Below are 22,181 nucleotides of genomic sequence, written 5' to 3' on the forward strand. Positions count from 1 at the left end.
GACTTGCTCAGTGGGCTAAGGGTCTGGTGTTGCTACAAGCTGTGGCGTAGGTTTCTGATACAGCTCAGATCCAGCGTTGCTGTGGCTGTGGTGTAGGCCAGCAGCTGCAGCCCCAATTCAACCTGTCACCCAGGACCTTCCATATGTCCCTGGTGCTGCTGTAAACAAACAAACAAAATCTTGGGCTGAAAGTCAAAGTATGGACAGAAGCACATGTGGCAAATGCAAACAAAGAAGCAGGTGACCCCATCTTAATAGGAATGGATAATACAGAAGTGCTCCTCTCCACATGACCGTTCGGTGACCTTTTAATGAAATTAGGAGTTCCCCCTGTGGCTCAGTGGGTTAAGGGCCCCACATAATCTCTCTGAGGATGCGGGATGGAGCCCTGGCCTCACTCAGTGGGTTAAGGATCCAGCATTGCTGCAAGCAGTGGTGTAGGCCAGCAGCTATAGATCCTATTCAACCCCTAGCCTGAACTTCCATATGCTGCAGGTGCGGACATGGGGGGAAAAAAAAAAGAGCTTGGACCATGTCATTCTTTTACGTAAAAACTTCAACAAATGCAAGTAAACAAAACCCAATCTCCTAAAAAGGAAAGCAAAGGGCAGAATCATATGCTACCATGCGTGAGCTTAAGAAAGAAAAAAACTTGACAGTGGGAGGGAGAGCTTCTCACTGTATATCCAACTGACCTCTTGGAATTCTGGAATACACGCATATTGATACAAACATAAAGCAGTTTTTAAAATATTATTTCCAAATTTTCAAAATGAACATGGGCTTCTTTGCTTCTTTTCGTAGTTGTTCTTAAAACTTCAAAAATAAAGCATCTTTCATTATTATAGTCTTTGGAGTTAAGCCCTCATCCTTTAAAAGCCACATGTGTTTCTTTTTCTCTAGCTTTGGTTTCCAATGAACAGCGTGAAAAATGGCAACCTTGCTGCTCCCTTTCAAAATACACGCCCCTCTGTCTTTGCTTGGTTCTAATAATCGCTGTTTTCTTCCTCTTTTAACATTTATGATTTATATCACTGGCTCTTGATCTTGAGGGAGCCGAAGATTACTGCAGGGGGGCTGTTAAGATGTAAACTCCCAGGGTCCTACCCACAGTCATTTTGAGTCACAGGTCTGGGTGGGGTCCTCGAACCTGCATTTTAACGTTACCACAGGAGATGCCCAAGCAGGCGGTCCATAGACCACTTTTTCCAAACAGTTTTTGCATATAAAACTGACAGTCCTACATAGCATGGAAGTCAGATTGGAAAGTGATCTATCCTTCTGAGGACTATTCCCCAGTACAGACGTGGACACACACACATACTGCTTGTATCTTCATAAACTTGTGTCTTGTTATTCGCCTTAGAATGTGGCTCTCTGTGCACTCACTTTTCTTCTCTCTAGCATTTTGAGAGTGACTTCCATGTCTTTCCCCGATGTTGGGAAATAAAAGTATGCATGACAGAAACCAGAGTATACAGTTCAAATTTTACTTCCTTTGGCTTAGGGATCAAGTTTCTCTGCCATCTGTATAAGCCCCTCGTCTTTTTTCCTCCTACAAAACTCATATATGGACAAGCGCAGTGCTGACTGCCTCAACCGTAGTGCTGCCTGCTAAGTCCAGAGAGGGGTTGTTTTATTTAAAAATATGTGTATAAATCATTCTGGTAGCTTTCTGTGCCTTTCCCAGGACCTCTGATGAGCCCTTTCCTCTTTATCCTAATGTAAAAAGAATGCCTGAAAAAGTGGCACAAGTAGTTCAGATGAACATCCCAGTGGGTTTTCTATGCTACATAAATTATTGTGTGATGCAAAGAGACCTACGACTTAAGAGTGGCAGCTCTATGCTACCCCCTGGCGGCAAGATGTTCCACGGCACCCCCAGCCCCACCCTGAATCCTGGCTCTGAAGGTGGCGGGCACCACCTCATTTCTGTGTTCCAGCAGCGCCAGGCTCAGGTCGCCTCCAAATATTTTCTGGCAAATAGGTTAATACTGTGAGTGGTAGGAAACAAAAACACCTAGTTAGGATTTCACTTTCTTTTTTCTTTTCTTTCTTTTTTTTTTTTTTTTTTGCTTTTTAAGGCTACCCCCGAGGCATATGGAAATTCCTAGGCTAGGGGTCAAATCGGAGCCACAGCTGCTAGCCTATTTCACAGCCACAGCAATGCCAGATTCCTGACCCACTGGGCAAGGCCAGGAATCGAACAGCATTCTCATGGATACCAATTGGATTCATTTTCACTGAGCCACAGCAGGAACTCCAGGATTTTACTTTGCCCAACTGAGGATGAGTGGTTCTGCCAATTGTGCAACTTCCTAATTTTTTTTCTTAGCACAGAGGTTGTGAGCCACAGATCAGTCAAAAGGCAAATGTCAAAGCCTTGCTAGACTCAAAGCACAATTCTAACAGCATAGAATACATACACCTACATCATCATTGGCCAAACACCAGAGCATTTGAGAAATGTCCCTGGGCCTTTCACCCTCACCCACACCTGGAACCCACAGAACTGGTTGATGCTGGCTTGAAAGTGATTGGTCCAGAGCTATAACTTGCTAAGGAGTGCCTGAATCTCATACCTGGATTCTTCTTTAGGGATCACGAGGGGAAGAAAATTTTTAGGCAGGAGTAGGTGTGGCCCTGCCCAAGGTGGGGAGGGAGGGATGCATTTGATGGCACTTTGGGGTCTCTTCCATCCCTACAAACAGAGGCTCATTCACAGTCCCTGTGAATAGGCAAGATGGGATAATGTGAATAAAAGCAAAAGCCAATTTACTTGTAAGGTTCGGACAGAGACGACCTCATCTGTGCACACAGCTATCAAAGGGACGGAACGCAGCCTGGGATTTCAAGTTCCCTGATGACTGAAGCAGTGTTTAATGGAAGCTGCTTGCTGGGCTAATGGTCAGGCCCTGAATGGAAATTCTGAGATCAATGGGCCTTTCTAAATTCAGAAATCAAGGCTGCACCTAAAGTTTAATGGGCTGATAAGAACAGCAAATACATACTGTCCTTTCTTCTCTTCCCTGCCGGGCATTTAATTGGTGCACGGCCCACTTTTCCTAGAAGTTAATGCTGCCATTTCATGAAAACCTTGGGAAGAGGTGTGCAAGGACAGGTGACGAATCACTCACAAAAATCCCATGGGAGTGGGCCTAAGAAGTCCCGGTTCCACCGGGTTATAAACGGCCACATTTTCAAAGAATGCTAGTGAGGTCCACTCATAAACAGAGCCTCTTCTTTGCTTAAGAGGAGTCTCTGCTTTGCTGGGATAACTAATGGGAGCAAATGTTCCAAATTCGGAGTTACAGGCATTTTGTTTTAGGTAAAATTTCAATTATCCATTTTTTAAAACACAAATGAATTCACTCCTAGAACACTGCTTATTGCCCTGGGCTTTATAGTGACTCTTTGATTATGGAGGGATAATTCTTTTCTGTCTTTGGCTTTTATGAAATGGAAAAGCCCAAGTAAAATATCAAGGAGACGGAGAAAACCTTAAGAAAATAAATCAGGAAACAAAACCACCCATGAGTCCGAAATACAGTCGAAATGTGCGTGTTTACTAGCTATTCATCTGTTTCCTATACTTTCTAAGGTCCAGTGCAGACAAGAGTCACGGAAGAAAAGACTTCTTTGGGAGCTAAAGGGACCTTCTGCTCAGTGGATGATCCTGAGGAACAAACTACCAATCAGCAAGGAGCTAGAGGGAGAAGCAATGCACATCGGATGAATCTTCCAGAAGGGCTGAAACCCACAAGGTTAACTGTCTGCCAAGTGTGATGCATGGAACTCCCGCACTCCTTCTGCAACTAAAACTTACCCTTCGCTGTGATTGGCCTTGCTTGATTTATTGTGTCCACCGCCCTGTTCCCAGTTAGACTCTATGCTCCGAGAACTGGGAAAATGCCTGCTTTTTGTTTCATTATTTTACCTGAAGAAAATATTTTTGCCTTGTAGGAAGTTGACGTTCAATGAATAAAAATTAAGTTTAAATTAAGATTTTGCTATAAGCAAATTGAGCAAGAATGAAAAAAGACCTCCGTTATTTGTAACATCTCATAAACATTCAAGTTACTTTTACAATAGGAATTATCTGAATCCTGAAATAGAAAACCTACTGAGGAGTCATTAATTTCTTAAAATCTGAAGTTTTGGAAGAAAAAAAAAACCTACTGCTTTAGGGGAGTTCCCCAGTGGTCTAGTGGTTAGGACTCGGTGCTTTCCCTACTGTGGTCCCAGTTTAACCCCTGGTCTGAGAACTGAGATCTCACATCAAGCCGCCACACACAGCAGCCAAAAACAAACAAATAAACAAGCAAATAAAACAACTACTGCTTTAAAACTAGAGTTCTCTTACTAATCAGTGTAATTCATTTTTTTAAAATGTATTTAATGGTTTGGAGTTCCCGTTGTGGTGCAGTGGGTTAACGAATCTGACCAGGAACCATGAGGTTGCAGGTTCGATCCCTGGCCTTGCTCAGTGGGTTAAGGATCCAGCGTTGCCGTGAGCTGTGGTGTAGGTCGCAGATGCAGCTCGGATCCCAAGTTGCTGTGGCTGTGGGGTAGGCCAGCGGCTACAGCTCTGATTAGACCCCTAGCCTGGGAACCTCCGTATCCCGGGGGATTGGCCCTAGAAAAGGCAAAAAGACAAAAAAAAAAGTATTTAATGGTTTGCTTTGCCCAATTTTAATTTACATCATTTCTCACCTGAGGCCCACAGTCAAATGCACTACTGGCTCTAAGCCCATAGTATAAGAAACAATCCAAGAAGCCGAGAAATTCCACTTCCAGAGATCCCTTGTGTACACACTCAAGAGTTTTTGCTTGCTGAATTCATCACTGATAACCACTTATCAAGTCTACCAATATTGACTCTGTGGAATCTCTCTCTACACCTGCCACTTAGATTATTGTCTAAGTGGGGCCAGAGTAACTGAGGAGCGTGGAAGATGGTGATAAGCAATCAGGGTCTCCTTCCTTTTCTTTCTTTCCCTCTTTCTTTCCCCCTCTGTCTCTTCTGTCCTTCCTCCCTTTCTTTTTTATTTTGGCCAGCCCCCGGCATGTGGAGGTGCCCCGGGGACTGAACCTGAGCCACAGCAGCGGCAATGCTGGATCCTTAACCCACTGAGCCACTAGGGAACTCCTGGGGTCATGATTCTGAGAAGTAGATGTTTCAACAGCATTTAATGACCAAAAAAACAAGATTTAAGGCAGGAAGGAAAGGTTACCCACAAAGCAAAGAAAAAAAGAAAGAAAGAAAGAAAAAAAACCCAACTTGCCACTTACACTTTTCAAGGAAAATAACTGCTATAAATGATATGAAAAGACTTGAGAAGATTTACTTTTAATACACGGTCCTGATGCATGGAACCATTACTTCAAACAGCTGGATATTTTCAGCAGTTATCTCCCCGAGGCCCTTCTAGTGCTCTAAAAAATCACCTCTCTCAAAGAAACAAGTGGATCTCCTTTCTTGAGTGTGGAATTTTTATAAATTGATCAGACCCACAGTAAGTGTCTTTCAGGGAGCTTCCCCCAAACCAGGCAGAAGCTCTTTCCACCAGGGAAAGAAGGTGGAATGGTGGGGTCACAGAAGCGGCCCGCAAGCTGTCCTCGGTCTTGGGCACCTGCGATCAAACCCACAAGCGGGGGCCCTGGGAGTGGGAGGGCGGCGCGGGGCTAGCCGGCCGCCTCCATGGGTCTGAGATGCAGCTCCCGCTCCAGCTGCTCGGCCCTCAGGGTGCCCTGGATGGCCTCGCAGCCGGGGTTGAACACAGAGTAGGCGCTCTTCTCCCCCTCCGTCCTCTCCTCCGGGCCTCGCATCCCCACGTACATCCAGTAGAAGAGGGACAGGACAAAGTAGGCCAGGCCGAATTCCAGTTCCACGAACAGGCCCAGCAGGACCAGCCAGAGGAGCCCCTTCAGGAAGGCGATGTTGGTCAGGAGGGACTGGTCCTGCGGGGCCGGGGGCTGGGCTGGAGTCCGGGCTGGAGTCCGAGGCGGCCGAGTCGCTCCCTAGGACACACAAACAGACCACAGTGAGGTGGAAGGGGGATGGGACAGCGGGGCGGGGGGGGGGGGGGGGGGGGGGGGGGGCTCTCCTCCCTGGGGAAGACTTCCGGCTCATGGGTTTCTATTTTCCTGCTCTACAAAAATAAAAATAAAAATAAAAAATAAAAAAGATCAAGGAGCTCCCTCGAGTCCTGCGCCGTCTGAATCAAACGGATCAGCACTGGATGACCCTAGGAAAACCTTTCAGCCTTTGGAGGCATCCGCCTCTGAGACAGACATACCCCCGGGTGAGCCTGCGGCTAACAGATGCTAATTCGGGCCCCATATACAACCCGCCCCCCAACTAATAATTCAGCAGCCACACACAGGCTTCCCACACTGAACCAATATGTTCGTTGACTGGATTCCATGAGCTAACATTCTGTTGAGTGACATGATCCAAGATGAGGCCTACCCCGGAAAGAGGCAAGGAAAATCCCTTCGAAAATCACTGTGAGTTCCCACTGTGGCTCCGTGGGTTCCAGACCCAACTAGTATCCGTGAGGATGCGGGTTCGATCCCTGGCCTTGCTCAGTGGGTTAAGGATCCAGCGTTGCCGTGAACTCTGGTGTAGGTGGGCAGGCAGCTGCAGCTCGGATTTGACCCCTAGCCTGGGAACTTCCCCATGCCACAGGTGCGGCCCTAAAAAGCAAAAAAAAAGAAGGAAGGAAGAAAGAAAGAGGAAGGAAGGGAGGGAGGAAGGAAAAAAGAAAAGAAAGAGAAGAGAAAGAAAGAAAAGAATTCACCATGATAGTCTCTCCATCGCTGAGACCATCCTGCATGTCCCCCAGCGCAGGCAGGGTCTCTCAGCGGGACTCCCCACCCCCTGACTCTCCCTACCCCGAGGCTATCTGTACAGCTACTAAAATCTCTTAAAACACCCACCGACCTCCTGCTCACAAACTTGGACAAATTTTTATTGCCTACAGGTTAAAATTTAAACTCCTTGGGCCGGCATCCAAGGCCTTGCATTCACTCAACAGACAGAAATGCCAGTAGGCAGGTGCCCATGTGTACTAATGGGAGACACAGAGCTGTAGGAAGCTTGGTTTCCAGTCCAGTAGTTTCCAAAGTTTTCTGGGAATGACCCACAATATGACATACATTTTGTGCAGCTTATATATAAGTAACAGGGAAAAAGTCACACATCAGGAAATACCGTCTTTACATATGAAACTTTGATTTTCTATTTCGTAATGTGTTTTAACAGAGGGCGGGATTCTCTAAACGGCTTTCACCACCCACTAATGAGTCATGACTTGCAGTTTGGAAAACAGTGGTCTAAAAATTTTCCTGAACAACTCAATCCACAATCTGCTGCTCTAGAAATGAACCCTCTACTTCAGTTCAACTGGTCTCACGACCCAAAGATACTGCCCCTCTATGGCCCCAGAACAGCTTCTGCTTCCTCTTAGTCCTCAGCCCCTGGCTTCCTCCAGACGGGCTCAGCTGGTGCACTGTGTATGCCCTGACCTCTGGGGCCGTCAGGGACTGTGCCCCCACCTCTGCCTCCCAGAGCTCCAACTGGCTCTCCAGCTTACTGAGCACCAAACTATTTGTCACTCAACTGTCTCTCTCTCTCTCTTTTTTTGCTTTTTAGGGCTGCACCTGCAGCATATGGAGGTTCCCAGGCTAAAGGTCAAATAGGAGCTACAGCTGCTGGCCTGCACCAGGGCCAACAGCAACTCAGGATCCGAGCCGCGGCTGCAACCTGCACCACAGCTCATGGCAACGCCGGACCCTTAACCCACTGAGTGAGGCCAGGGATCAAACCCGCAACCTCATGATTCCTAGTCAGATTCGTTTCTGCTGTGCCACGACGGAAATGCCCCAAAGCCCTTTCAAAGGCCTTCGTTGGGAATGGTAAGGGGAAGGCTTAGCGAGCAGAAGGAGATGAGGTGAGGGTAGGAGTCTCAAATTAACTGGCAAAGGGAATGAACAAGGGAGAAGGGGGTAAGGGAAATGCCTCTGCCTCATTTTGCATTTGTTTTAGTACCATTTGTTTTCTCTGCTGTAAAAGCTGTGTGTGGAAGCATCCGTGGTCAACACAGCATCACTGCGGTTTAAAGAGGGCACTTCTGTTCCTCCAATACCAAGCTGCCTCCCACCTCAGGGCCTTTGTACCTGTGGTTCCCTCTGAGAGGAAAGGCCCTTCCCCTCACACTACCTGGCTAGCCCCCTCTTCTACAAACCTCAGCAAAAAGTCCCCACATGTGCCCTTGGCCTTGGCCCAGGTTTCTGCAAGAGTGGCTCCTTCTTAGGAAAATGGTGAAGTCACCTCCTCAATGAGCCCCCCTGCCCCCCCAGTTTAAAGTGGCACTTTGCACCCCCCCAATCCAGTATCACGACACCCTGGTTTCTCCCCCTTCTATGGCATTCATCATTCTGTTCTTTAATTTCCCCTGCCTCCCCGACTCAGAGGCAAGGTCTGTGACAGCAGGGCTTTGTCTTCATCACACTGTCTCCTGGCATATATAGGACAGTAACTGGAACACGGTAGGCATTACTGCAGCATTTTACTGAATGAACAAATGATGGTGAGGGTAAGGGAGAAATTAAAAGCTGACTCCCAGGAGTTCCCGTCGTGGCTCAGTGGAAACAAATTTGACTAGTACCCATAAGGGCGCAGGTTCAATCCCTGGCCTTGCTCAGTGGGTTAAGAATCCGGCGTTGCCCTGAGCTGTGGTGTAGGTCGCAGACGTGGCTTGGATCTGGTGTTGCTGTGGCTGTGGCACAGGCCTTCGGATACAGCTCCAATTTGACCCCAGCCTGGGAACCTCCATATGCTGCAGGTGGGGCCTTAAAAAGACAAAAAAAAAAAAAAAAAAAAAACCCTGACTTTTTGATTTATGTGGGTGTTGCAAAGGCTGTGCTTGGTCAGGTGATGTCAAGGAAGGGAGCAGTTGAGCAGTGGGCCCACCTGAGCCAGGGCTTGGAGGGGAGGAGTTGAAGGATGAGTGTGGGCAACAGACCTGGGGGCTAGATGGTGCACTGGGGGCTGGTGTGGGAGGGGCCTGGGGAGGGAAACAAGGGAGGTGGGGGTCGTGGGTTTAAAAAAAAAAAACTTACAGGCATTTTTGACCTAATGTGGTAGAAGCTTGTCACAGAAAGAAGTATTTTAGGGGATTGGTTTTCCCTGAGCTAAATTTGAGAATGAGGGGAGGAGGAGTGGATGCTTCCTTATCAATGGCGAGCAAAAAGAAGGATTTGCAAATAGATTTGCTAAAGAAGTCTCCGACAAGCCGCTGTGTGCCTCCAAAATTATGAGGTAGAGAGAGATTGTAAATTAGAAACAAAACAATTTAATGAGAATTTCACACCAGAGCAAACCTAGGAATGATAACTGAGTCAATGAAAATGAGCTTAAGATAGAGACCCTTATGAAAAAACAGAGTAATTGATAAGAAGCACTGGAAATCCAGCATTTCTTCTCATCCTCTTGGTCAGGCCATCAGCTTTTGGACTTTTAATAATGGAAACTTTCTCCAAGTTCAGCTTCTCTAGAACCAACTCAGTGATCTCATATTCCTTCGGAAATGAGACATACAGTCAAATACTTATTGTGTGGGCTAGATACTGTTTTGTAACTGCAGGAAGGAAAAGGGGTAAGGAAAAGGATTCTAAAATCTAAGACATTGTGCTCAGTGAGTTCAAATCAACAATAAAGTCAACCTGAGGCAAACTACATGCAAGGAAATGGATTGATTAAACCCTGCTGCACACTCTCTTTCTGCAAGTCAGTTGGAAACTTGCATGTCATGGAGAGTAATATCTAATCCAAACTGGGTAACAGTGAGTTGTCCTTGATTTACAAAAAAAAATTTTAAAACCTGGAGTTCCTGACGTGGCTCAGCGGAAATGAATCTGACTAGGATCCATGAGGACACAGGTTCGATCCCTGCCCTCACTCAGTGGGTTAAGGATCCGGCGTTGCCATGAGCTTTGGTGTAGGTCACAGACGAGACTCAGATCTGGTGTTGCTGTGGCTATATCGTAGGCCATCAGCTACAGCTCCGATTTGATCCCTAGCCTGGGAACCTACATGTGCTGTGGGTGTGGCCCTAAAAAGACCAAAAAAATAAATTGTTAAAACCATATGTGGTGCAATTTATCATTTAACATTATGAATGAACTTGAGAGAAGTAATTATAAGAGGAGTCAGATACACTTCTCCTCCAATACATTTTAATTTTCAAAAGGCATTTTTAGTTCTTATTGCACTTGAGGTACAAAGGCCTTGTCACACAGTGCTTCACAGCGCTGATTTCCCCTTGATGTTTTATCCTGTATTTCCACATAGATACTCCAATTTCACATGCAAGTCACCTAGCCACTTCCCTCATGAGTGAAAACAGTGAAGATACAAAGAGATGTGAAGGAGAGATTACCAAAGAATCACAAGGTGAAAAGGCTGTCATACAATCTATAAATTGTTTTTGCCTTGAACACTGGTTAAACTGGAATAGACAAGTACATGCCACCACCGGCAATTACAGTTACCGCACTTTGGCAAGTTTTCTATTCAAATGCCATTTCTAAAGCGCGGGCTATTTGGGCGACTGGTTGCATGTGGCCCAGGTGAGAAATCAAATGATGCCTTAATTAATGCCACTTTTTATCAGTATCCAATTAGACCTTTTACCCTCCATTAGCAGAGGGCTGTGTCTCAACACGGTTATGGAGAGGTTTCCCAAAGCCACCGAGTCACAACGATAACTCAACTCGCTATGAATAGCTCAAGGGCAGAGGTGCTTTCTTCCAGGTCCCTAGACCCTCGCTTCCCACCCAGGGTCGGAGCGGAGTGGGTTGCCGGCTGGAAAGAAAATGTCAAAGCCACTTATCAGCGTCATAGGAGTGGCTGGAGACGCGAGGCCACGCCCCTGAGATGGTGCGTGGTGCCGCAACCCCGCCCCGCCAGCAAAGGCGCCACAGGAAAGCAGCGGGGGCGTGGCCTGCGTACCACCACGTGGTGACGGGGGCGGGGCCTCGGCCAGAGTTGCCCCCGAGGCCAAGACAGCTGCCCTGAAGCCCGGTTCGCGGGGGGTGGGGCGAGGCTACCTTCCTCTCACCTGCGTGAGGCTGGGCTGGGCCTGGGCACTCGCAGGCCTCGGTTTCCACGCCAGGAACCGTTTGAGCCAGCCTGGGGCTGCCTTTGGAGTCGCAGCTGCTTCCGCCTTCTGTCCTGAGGTTTGTGCACTCTGACTCGAAGTGCTGGGTTCGGCCGCCAGCCCTGCTCTTTTCCGGGTCGCCCGGAACTCAGCTAACCGCTGCTCCATGGCGCGCGCCCGGTTTCCCGCGCACCCGGGAGCGCGCGCCCGCCCGCAAGGCCCCTGTCCCCGCTTTGCCCGGCGCTAGGCTGCTGTGCGCCTGCGTAGCGGTGGCTCTCTGCTGCGCGTGCGCGCTTGGGGGACCGGGACTCAGAGTGCGCTAGGTTTGTGACGTTCCTTAGGCTCTTGGGTACAGCTGGTTGTCCCCTCCAAAGGTGTAGACGCGGTGTTCGCCTCCTGAGGCTATGTCGTTAAGACTCCAAAGCATAAAGACTGTCTCATTGTTCCCCTCTCTTGCCTCAAGCTAAGCTCTGCCGTGCTCCACATCACTTTGGGGATCTGCTCCCTAACAGGGGTTGCATCCTCTAACAGTCAGGCACCAGACTGAGAAGGTGGTCCCAGGTTGTTGAAGAGGCCCATGATCTGTGGGAGGTTCTGGTGGCAGAAGAAAGGCAGGATACAGCCTAACCCTTTTCCTTTTGATGGGTATGCCACTCCTAGCTCCTTGGACTGTGGCTTTCTCGCTGCTCACTTGGCAGGCAGGCTGTGCAGATCTCTCATTGCTCTGCCTCGTTGGAAACTACTGCTAACATGACTAGGTAGGCCACAAACTTAAAGCAAAACAAAACAAAACCTTTTGAGGGTGCAGCTTAAAATACACAAACCTTAAGTGTTAGAGTCAATAGGTTTGGACTTATGTGTATACCTATATATAACTGCTACCCAGATAAAAAAACGTTTCTAGTACACTGAGGGCTCCCTTGCGCCCACTCCCAATCACTGTTCACCCAAAAGGTCACAGTCGGGGTCAGGGACTATTAGATTTTTAAAGCTCTAGGCATGGAGCTAAGTGCCATTCACATAATTGAGACTCAGAGACTTGTTGAGTTTGAGTCAAGAAACTAGATGAACTAGAATGGAGTCTTTCATTCATGTAGCGAATATTTACCAGGAGCCTGCTGTGTGTTAAGTATGGAACCAGGCACCAAAGATGGTGGGTGAAGGAAGGAAACCCTTGTTTTCATAGTGCTTAACATTCTAAATGGAAAGACAAATGCATAATTCAGTGCCAAGACCAGCTCAGCAGGATGGGGCTGAAGAATGGGTGCTATGGAACTTAAGGAAAAAAAGTTAACATAAAACAAGACACAGAGACATTTATCTTAAGTAAAGGCGGGAACCGGGGGACTCAAGGTCTCAGGGACCAAGATCCCTGCCTCAAGAAACCACACTGCTTTTATTGTGCTCTTGAGAATTATGTCAAGTGAAAAGGGGGTTGTAGGTACAGGATATAGGGGTTTTTTTTTTATTATTTTTTAAGTTCTTTTATTATTTTAAAAGTCACTTAGCTGGTAGATGGTTAAACTTTTACTCTAAACTTTAGGCATTTAAGAATCATTAGCATTTGAGTTAGCTATCTATGCATAGCATTTCAGAGAATCCTTCCTCACTGTGCTTCTGCAAACCCTGTGTGCCTAGGTTTGCACCTTGGTTCTCTTTTCTAATGCATATTCTGTTAACAACCACTCATAAACCACTTGGCCATGAGGTTCTTCTTTCTCTTATTCTTTAGAGGACATATCATGCTTGTGCAAATGGCGTGCCAATCTGCACAAGTCCAGCTTACCTAGACCAATGTATTATGTCCTCATTCAGCTGACCCCGCGAATCACCCATGCCTTTAGGTCTTTGTTCTTAAGCTTAAGTCATTTACCATCACTGTGACTGTTTCTCAAGCAGGAAGATGGGACAAAGTAAGGAAGGACAAGATGGAGTTTTCAGCAAAGAGGCTAAGACAATATTATAAAAACATGTCTCGCAACAATTCAGTATTTATATTTAATGTAATGTCAGGCACTGGTGAGCACTGTGAAGAAAAGTAAAGTAAGGAATGGAGATGGTGGAGCTGTTTAGAGCCTTTGACCAGGGAAGGTTTCTCTAAGGAGTTGCCATTTGAGCAGAAACCTAAATAAAATGAGTGGAGGGAGGCATGTAGATATCTGGAGAAGACTGATTCAATCAGAGGAAACAGCAAGTGCAAAGGTCCTGAGACCTCAAGTAGTATGTTTGACCTGCTCACAGAACATCGAGGGTCAGGTCATATAAGGCCTTACAGGTGGAGACTTTGTACTGCATCCTGAGTGTGATGGCAAGTGATTGGAGGATTTTGAGTAGGAAATGACATGATCCGACATCTTGTTAAAGGATCACACTGGCTGCCAGAGGTGGGGCCCTTGAAGAGTACAAGTATAGAAGGCAGAAAACCAGAAGTGTAAGAGAGACCGCAGTTGGGCTAGGGTGGTGATGGAGGTGGTGAGCACTGGTCAGATTCTGAATAGATTTTTGAATATCTGAACCAACATGTTACGCAGTTGGATTGGCTATGGAGCGCAAGAGAAAGGAATCAAGGATGATGGATTTCCACCAGTCCTCCTCCCCACCGTTTCACACACCCGAGCCACCAAGTGAAAGATGCTTCAGTCTTCTATTGAAATGGAGGAAGACCAGGAAGAGAGGACCATGCAATAAATGTGGAAAGTTTTGGACATGCCCAGAGTTCGAGGTGCCTATTGGATATCCAGTGTTAAGCAACTGGATAGTGAAACGTGGAATTTAGGGAAAAGTCAGGACTGGAGATGTGTATTGGGAGTCATTAACATGTGTGATATTTAAAGCCATGAACTTGGAGTTCCCATCGCGGTGCAGTGGTTAATGAACCTGACTAGGAACCATGGGTTTGAGGGTTCGATCCCTGGCCTTGCTCAGTGGGTTAAGGATCTGGCGTTGCCATGAGCTGTGGTGTAGGTCGCAGAGGCAGCTCAGATCTGGTGTTGCTGTAGCTCTGGCGTAGGCCGGCAGCTACAACTCTGATTCGACCCCTAGCCTGGGAACCTCCATATGCTGAGAGTGCAGCCCTAGAAAAGACAAAGAGACCAAAAATAAATAAATAAATAAAGCCATGAACTAGATGAGATCGACTAGGAAGTTAGTGTGGATAAGGAGAGAAGATATTTGAGGACTGAGCCCTGGATCATTAGAGATGGCCTATAAGACGGAAAAGAATGGGGATGTTATACCACAATGACCTGTCATTGAGAAACTGCAGAAAATTTCTTGCCCATCATGGGTGTCTGGAGTAGTTCTGCTTCTCTTGAGGGACTGGAGATTCTATTGGTTATGTTTCCCACTTGATCATCACACTAAGACCTTAGAGCTGCATTTATGATCTACTTCTAGGAGGCGTTTAGACTTAAGGCATACCCTCTGTAAGCTATTGCAGTCAGGGTCTCTGGCAGGAAACATGGCACCTTCAAAAGGGAAGGGAAGTAAAGGGAGCCGTCCTGCACTGTTGGTGGGAATGTAAATTGGTAAAACCACTATGGGAAACAGTCTGGAGGTTTCTCAGAAAACTAAATATAGAACTAGCCTAGTGTACTGAGTGTGTGAATTTACATTTTATTGTGGAATACTTTGCACATACCAAATTTTATACACACACATATATATACACACAGAGATAATAAACATACACATAATGTGTGTACTTGTAACCACTATAAGTAATAAAGTACTCATATACCCTGTGATATAGTAACTCTTTGGCCTCAATTCTTCACTCTACCTAGTATCCAGGCCATGGAGAGTAGACGTGCCCATTCCTTGATTTTGAACTCAACTATGCAGTTGTTTTTGCCCAATAGATGATGGCAGACATGGTACAAGGACAGGGCTTGAAGTGTGCTTGTCCTGTTGAGTCGCCCTCTTAATACTCTGTGCTGCCAGGAGATGAACTTGCAACAACCAGCCGGCTGTTCCAAGAATAATGAGAGTCCTGTGGATGTGGTCACCCAGCTGACTCACTGACCAGCTAAGCCCAGCCTTAAATAGCTGCCCCTGGCTTACCTGAGATGTATGAAAAAAAAAATGCTTATTTTGTATCACAGAAATTTTGTGGGTTTTGTTACACAGAAAAAAATTACTCAAAAAAACCCCCCAAAAAACAAAAAAAACCAGAAAATTTCTCTGTGTGCCTGTGATCCATTCCTAACTCCTACCCACCTCTTCAATCTATTAATGTACTAAGTTACATTAATAGACTTTCGGTAAAACCATCCTACATTTCTTGGAATAAATACAACTCAGCTGCTTTATAAAACAAAAATTCAAAGCTAGATCCGGTTTCATAATCTTTAAGGAATTTTGTATCTATATTCATTAAGGAGGTGTTCCTATAATTTTTTTTTTCATGTACTCTTTTTGAGAGGTTTTGGTTTTAGGATAATTCTAGCTTTTCAAAATAAGCTGAAGTCTCCATCTCCTCCCCTGACCCCCCATTTTCTCGAACAGTTTGAGTAAAATAGGAATTGACTGGTTCTTGAGTATTTGATAAACCTTAACAGTAAAACCATCTAGACCTGGTGTTTTCTTAGATCAAATAAATATGTGTAAGCTACAGTTAAGTGGATTCATAGCTGGTCAGCACAGCCTTACCCAAAAAGTGTTAAGAAATGGATCACCCTCAGTCTGCCCTGTCTGATGGGTTTAAGAGTAGCATGGATGAAAAAATAAAAGATAATTTATCATCTTTCAGGTAACAAAAATTTGATAATCTCTAGTTGTGTCTTTAACATAAAAAAAAATTATACTAAAACAAATTTGCTTTAGTCTCTCATGATTAAAGGGCTGTGTAGATGCCCAGAGGGAACTCTGCCTCCCAGATTTGCATTGATGTTTCGGTATCATTGTTTTCATCCCCTCATTGTTTGCTCGAGAGCAGTTTGTTTCAATAGGACTTAGAGCTTTTCCCTGACCCCAGACTGGGGAAGAGGGGCCTGTGTGGGGGATGTTGCAGCTGCTGCAGTCAATCCCATTGGCAGCGTCGGGGAGGACCCCATGCTTTCATGCTGTCTTTGGTCCTGTCCCTGCAGGTACCACATGGAAAGATCTGAGCACCAGATGCCATAGGAATGTCCAGGGGAGAGTGGCCTGGATAATGATGTTTCTCGGCCCTGATACTTTAGACGTTTTGGGGCCAGATAATTCTTTGTTGTGGGGGCTGTCCTGTATCTTGTGGGATTCTTTGCAGCATTTCTGGCCACAGCCAGTACTTGCTAGTAGCACCCCCTGGTAGTTGTAGCAGCCAAAAATGTCTTCAGACAGTGCCAGATGTACCCCCGGACACAGATAGGCCCCCAGTTGAGAACAACCAGCCTAAAGACCATGTTTTAGTAAGAGTAGTAAAGGCACTGGATGGTTTAGGCCTGAGAAGAAGAGTCGTAGTGAAAACGTACCAGTTGGCTTTCACAACGATTAAAAGGGCTGTTGCGAATGGGGGAGCCGAATCATTTTGTGGGGCTCTGAAAGGCAGAACTAAGGCCAACAGTTGGAAATGACAAAGTGGCCAATGTGGAAACTCTTTTTTTAAAAAGGAATTTTTCAACAGGTCAGTTATTCCAGGAATAGCAAGTTGCTGGAATAATTTCAGTGCAACGAGTTCCCTGACATTAGCAGTATTCAAGCTGAGGCTGACAAACCACTTGTCAGGAATGCTGTGGAGGGGATTCTGGACTGAAGAGAGGGCTTGGTTCGTGTAGATGATGACCAAGTCTCTTCCAACTGGAGAACTTTACGGTTTAAGTAGAGCACACGGGGCTGAGAAAATGGAAGACTTTGGGGCATCGGTCCAGACATGTTGTGTGAGGCATTGGTGCCTCTGCCCAGACCCCCTCAGATCTCACTATTGCTGTGTACACGGATGGCTTGTTTCTGCAGCCCCCCGGGGGCTTCCTCTGGCTGCAGGAGAGTATTCACTAGTGCAAGAGGCAGACTAGCAGTGGGATGGGGGATTCTTCCCCCCAGTGCTCAGATTGCCTTCTACCAATGGTGGATGGGAGTTGGTGCCTAAATGCCCCAGCTCCCTCACTTCTCCTCAGGATCGTGCTGAGGTGTGTTCCCCAGGGGTCTTCAAGGAGGAATGAGCCGCAGTTGCTCATAGCAGAACCTGCTCAGTAAAGCATCCTGTGTCACCTCTCCTCCCTTTCCTGTCTCACATCCTTGCTCCCCCATCAGTGGTCCCAATAAGCCTCTTCCATCAGGTTGTTGTCTCAGAATTTTCTTCCAGGAGAATCTAGGGTTAAGATCTAAGCCAGGTCTGTAGAACTGGCTGCAGAAAGGGAAGTAAATAGGAGGACTGGTCAGTATTTCACATTCACAAGACCCCCCCCCCCCCCCCAGTCTTGATGTTTGAGGCAGGCCAGTTGATTTGAGGATGGCACAGCCCCAGGAGAGTGATATTTGAAGGTAGGAATAAAGAAGTTAAGAAAAAGAGTTCCACTGTGGCTTGGGTTAATGAACCCAATAGTATCCATGAGGATATGAGTTTGATCCCTGGCCTCGCTCAATGGGTCCAGGATCCAGCATTGCTGTGAGCTGTGGTGTAGGTCACAGATGTGGCTCAGATCTGGCATTGCTGTGGCTGTGGTGTAGGCTGGCAACTGCAGCTCCAATTTGACCCCCAGCCTAGGAACTTCCATATGCTGCACGTGTGGCCCTAAAAAGAAGAAGAAGAAGAAGAAATTAAGAAAAGAGAAAGGAAGGGGAGGGGAAGGCCATGGGGCCTCAGCTGAAGCAGCCAGATCAGGACAGCTCCTGGGGAGGCGATTTGGCCCATACTCTATATGGAGGATGGAGTCAGAGCCGCTGATCCAGTCATTCTCTGCTTCTGTTCCCTAAGGACTTTAGGGACCATTCAGTCAGTAAATGTTGATTGAGCACCTGCTAAAAGCCAGGCTCTGTGCCAGGCCTTGGGGATGCAAAGAGGAGTCAAATGCAGTCGCAGCCTTAGGAGTTTTAGGTCTAGTTGGGAAGGCAGACTCCTTGACAAACAATCACACACGGAGGTCTGAGGGAGCGGAGGGTCACAAACTCACATTGGGAAGTAGTATGACTTCTTCGGATTTAAATATGGGGAGACCGAGGCCAGAGAAGGAAAGCTGATGGGGTTGTAATTCCTGGGCATTGCTGCAGACAGTAAATATTTCTGTTGGTAGTTCATTTCTTTCTAGCTCTTATCTTTTACATTTGCCTTGGAAAGTATGGCCCGGTGACCCCCTGGCCTCCACCTACTCTTAGCTTGACAGTCAGGGCTTGCTTTGGCCTGACAGCCACTGCTGGATTGAGTTTTGCCTTTTTGTGCCCTCTACCCCTTGCCCAACTACAGGGATCTTATTGCCCCCAAGAGCCCAGCAGCCTCTGCTGTTTTTCCTGCTCTGTCCTGCCTGGTCCCATTATCTGAAGCTTCCTCATTAGACTTATGAGGAAGTCATTCCTTTAACTCCCTTTAGGTTCCAAAACCTCAGGTTATGACAGTACCCCACCCACCTGATGTGCCTTACCTTTTCCTCTTTTGAGTTCATTAGTGTTTTTCGATGATGCCCAGAGAAATGCCTCCTGCGACTTGCAGGATGATGCTTGGACCAAAGCCCACAGAGTCACAGCAAAGATCATCTGTAGGTAAATCCCATCCCACAACTTCACTTTTTTTCCCTGAAACTATTTAGAGAAGAATCCCTTTGCAAGTTGAGAATGGGCATAAAGAAAGCCAGAAGTGTTGTGTTTCAGATGAATTTGCACAGTTACAGATGGGAGTTGAGTTGGAAGGAAGGCAAGCTTTTGCCCTTTAAAGTCCTTTGAGGAAATGGGCTCTTGTTAAAATATGCAAACACACCCAGAGTGGCATATTTCCTGATTCTTGGCAGCTGCTCAGCCTCTACCCTGGAGACTCTTGCTTCAGGCCTTGCATTTTCTCCCCAGCCACTGAGCTTCTGGAGTGCCTGAACATGAAAGTTTGGGGCCCAAATGGACCCATCCTTCATCCTAACAGCGAGAGCTGCTACTGAGGCTCTGAGGTGAGACTGGTCTCTTCTGCGTGACTTAGTGGCAGGAACACAGCCAGGGCCCCTGACTCTGCTAGGTTGTCGCCTGCTCGGCTGTTAGTCACTTCAGTGCTCTGCACACTGGGGAGCCGTTGCAGCTTCTGTACTAAGGTGGACGTGATGGAGGGGAAGTGAGGCAATTCCTCCCCAATATTTGGCCTCCTTCCAATTAGTGTGCTGCTTTTCTAGACATGTGTCCTATGAAAAGGAGATTTTCTTAGTTCGTTCTTAAAAAAATATTTTTTAACCTTGAGGTGACTAATTCACTATCAACAGTAAATATTTGTTGGGTTCCAATAATAGTTGACCTTTGCAGAATGATTAGTGTGTACACGATGCTACACCCCCAAAATCCTTATGGACTTTAATTTTCTCAGCAACCCTTCACACAGGAAGGCATTTGGACAGAGATAAAGTAGTTCAATGTCACACAGCAGGCCACTAGCAGGACCATGATTTGAACCTGAGTCTGACTCCAGAGGCCAGGAATCCACTTATTCTGCCTCCTTCTCTGTGCAGACCACTTTCAAGGGTCTGTGACTACAAGCAAGTGTAAGTTGTGATCCCTGGCCTCCAAAGAATTCGAAACTCACAGGGAAGATGAAACATGAATGTGAAATGCTGCGGGAGTTCCCTGGTGGTCTAGTGGTTAAGATTTGGTGCTTTTACTGCTATGGTCCTGGTTTCAGTCCCTGGTCTGGGAACTGAGATCCTACATCAAGCCACTGCAAAAAAAAAAAAAAAAAAAAAAAGGCAATGCTAAATAATGCCAAAAAGTATCTGCTAAGTGTCCTATCAGTAGAACAGACAGTCAAGGAACTTACCAGACAGAGGAAAGATCCGTGAGGATGGGGTGTTCTAAAAGGCCCTGTGGAGGAGTGTGGCATCTGATTGATCTTGAAAGATGGAAAGTACTGAGGTAAGCCGAGAGGAGGAAATCAATCAAGCCAAAGAGAACTTCAAACATCTGGGTTCATGTCCCAGCTCTGACATAGAAGGGAAAGTCCTTTCCAGTCATAGGAAAGTCCCTCATTCTCTTTATTGCTCCATGAAGCTAAGGGAGGTGGTGTGGAGTCAGGGAGAGAGCAGAAGTTTGGAGCCAAAAGAGGCTTCACAGAAGCAGGGAGGGAGGAGGTAGTTATTTGAGGAGGAAGGGATATTGACAGAGTTCTCTCTTGACTTTAGAGGTGGTTCCACAGGTAATTACTGTGATAGTCCATTGAGCTGTGGAAGGAAAACAAACCAAACCCCTTATCTTCTGATTTTTATTTGCCTTGGGCAAGGTACTTTCCCTCTATTTCTTCCCCTGTAAATGGGGATATCTCACAGACAGATATCAGGATGCGGTAAGCTGATAGGGAGTGCCTACCAGGACCCAGCTCATCATAGACCTTTGGCTAACCTGAGCAACCAGGAAGGTGAATCCAGCGTGGTCCATGCTCAGTGGGTAACCAAAGACCTGAGAAGAAAGAGAAAAGATTTCCTCTCCGATCTTTATGATTTCCTTCCTTCTGCTGACTTTAGGTTTTGTTTGTCCTTCTTTTTCTAATTCATTTAGGTGTGGGTTAAGTTGTTGATTTGAGATTTTTCTATTATTGAGGAAGGCCTGTATCCAGGCCTGTATCCTATGAATTTCCCTCTAAGCACTGCTTTTGCAGCATCCCGTAGATTTTGAATGGTTGCGTCTAAGAAACAGGAAAGGGAGTTCCCGTTGTGGCGCAACGGAAATGAATCCGACTAAGAACTATGAGGTTGCAGGTTTGATCCCTGGCCTTGCTCAATCGGTTGGGGATCTGGCGTTGCTGTGAGCTGTGGTGTAGGTCGCAGACGAGGCTTGGATCTGGCATTGCTGTGGCTGTGGTGTAGGCTGGTAGCAATAGCTCTGATTAGACCCCTAGCCTGGGAACCTCTGTGTGCTGCAGGGGCAGCTGTAAAAAGACAAAAGACAAAAGACAAAAAAAAGAAAAGAAAAGAAAAGAAAAGAGTATTGTCCTAACCCAGACAAATTAGAATGTGTGTGGAGAATTTGTACCTTGGTAGGTTTTTTTTTGTTTTTTGTTTTTTGTTTTTTTTTAATTAAAGTATAGGGATTTCCCCTTGTGTCTCAGCCGAAATGAATCTGACTAGCATCCATGAGGACACTGGTTTGATCCCTGGCCTTGCTCAGTGGGTTAAGGATCTGGTGTTGCCGTAAGGTGTGGTGTGGTTCACAGACACGGCTTGGATCCTGGGTTGCTGTGGTGTTGGCTAGCAGCGGTAGCTCTGATTCGACCCCTAGCCCAGGAACCTCCATATGCTGCTGGTGTGGCCCTAAAAAGACAAAAAAAGAAAAAAAGAAAAAGAAAGTATAGTTGATTTACAATGTTTTGCCTATTTCTGCTGTGCAGCAAAGTGACTCAGTCATTCATATATATATATACATATATATATGTATATATATATACGCATTATTTTTATATTATTTTTCATTATGGTCTATAATGGAGATTGGATATGGTTGCCTGTGCTATACAGTAGGACAATATTGTCTATCTACTTATTGGTAGGTTTTTAAACTAAAAACCATCTGAGATGACTGAAGCGAAATTGTTTCCATATCAAAAAACTGTCATACAAGTTTTGCTCCTGCCTTCTTCCTGATTCCTGTTACTCTCCAGAGCTTGTGTGAACCAAAATAAACCTCTTGCTCCCATTACCTTGATAGGCTTGGGTGAAATTTACTCAGCCATTGACCTCTTGAGGCGGCATTGATAGGCCTTTCAATCAGCCAGCCTCCCACAGTGTGTTTGTAGGAGCCACTGGGGATGCCTGTCTGCCTCACAAGAAATCCAGTTGGTAGGAACAACAGACTGAGCCTGTCTCTGTATCTGAGATCTCAGTTATGAAGTTAATAATAGGAGAAACCGGAGTTCCCGTCGTGGCG

At 46.3% G+C, this 22,181-nt stretch overlaps 1 protein-coding gene and 1 long non-coding RNA gene across 2 annotated transcripts in view; one reads left to right on the forward strand and one right to left on the reverse strand.

Moving 5' to 3' along the window:
• Nucleotides 1–5,320: 5,320 nt before the first annotated feature.
• SAYSD1 (SAYSVFN motif domain containing 1) lies at nucleotides 5,321–11,435 on the reverse strand. The gene is made up of 2 exons (XM_047796620.1): nucleotides 11,127–11,435; nucleotides 5,321–6,021 (listed from the first exon to the last, which is right to left on the reverse strand). The coding sequence occupies exons 1-2, from the start codon at nucleotides 11,331–11,333 to the stop codon at nucleotides 5,686–5,688; spliced, it is 543 nt and encodes a 180-aa protein (XP_047652576.1). The 5' UTR covers nucleotides 11,334–11,435; the 3' UTR covers nucleotides 5,321–5,685.
• The window catches only part of LOC125136027 (uncharacterized), a 40,968-nt gene continuing 29,934 nt past the window's right edge, over nucleotides 11,148–22,181 (forward strand). The window contains exon 1 of the long non-coding RNA XR_007137094.1: nucleotides 11,148–11,244. This is a non-coding gene — a long non-coding RNA (uncharacterized LOC125136027). The remainder of the gene's footprint in view (nucleotides 11,245–22,181) is intronic.

The sequence above is a fragment of the Phacochoerus africanus genome, chromosome 9, assembly GCF_016906955.1.
Source record: "Phacochoerus africanus isolate WHEZ1 chromosome 9, ROS_Pafr_v1, whole genome shotgun sequence".
Lineage (NCBI taxonomy): Eukaryota > Metazoa > Chordata > Mammalia > Artiodactyla > Suidae > Phacochoerus > Phacochoerus africanus.

Coding starts and splice junctions, on each gene's coding strand:
- SAYSD1 (XM_047796620.1), bottom strand. CDS start 11,333: ATGGAGCAGCGGTTAGCTGAGTTCCGGGCGACCCGGAAAAGAGCAGGG. Junction 6,022..11,126: donor CCCAGCCCAGCCTCACGCAG/GTGAGAGGAAGG, acceptor TGTGTGTCCTAG/GGAGCGACTCGGCCGCCTCG.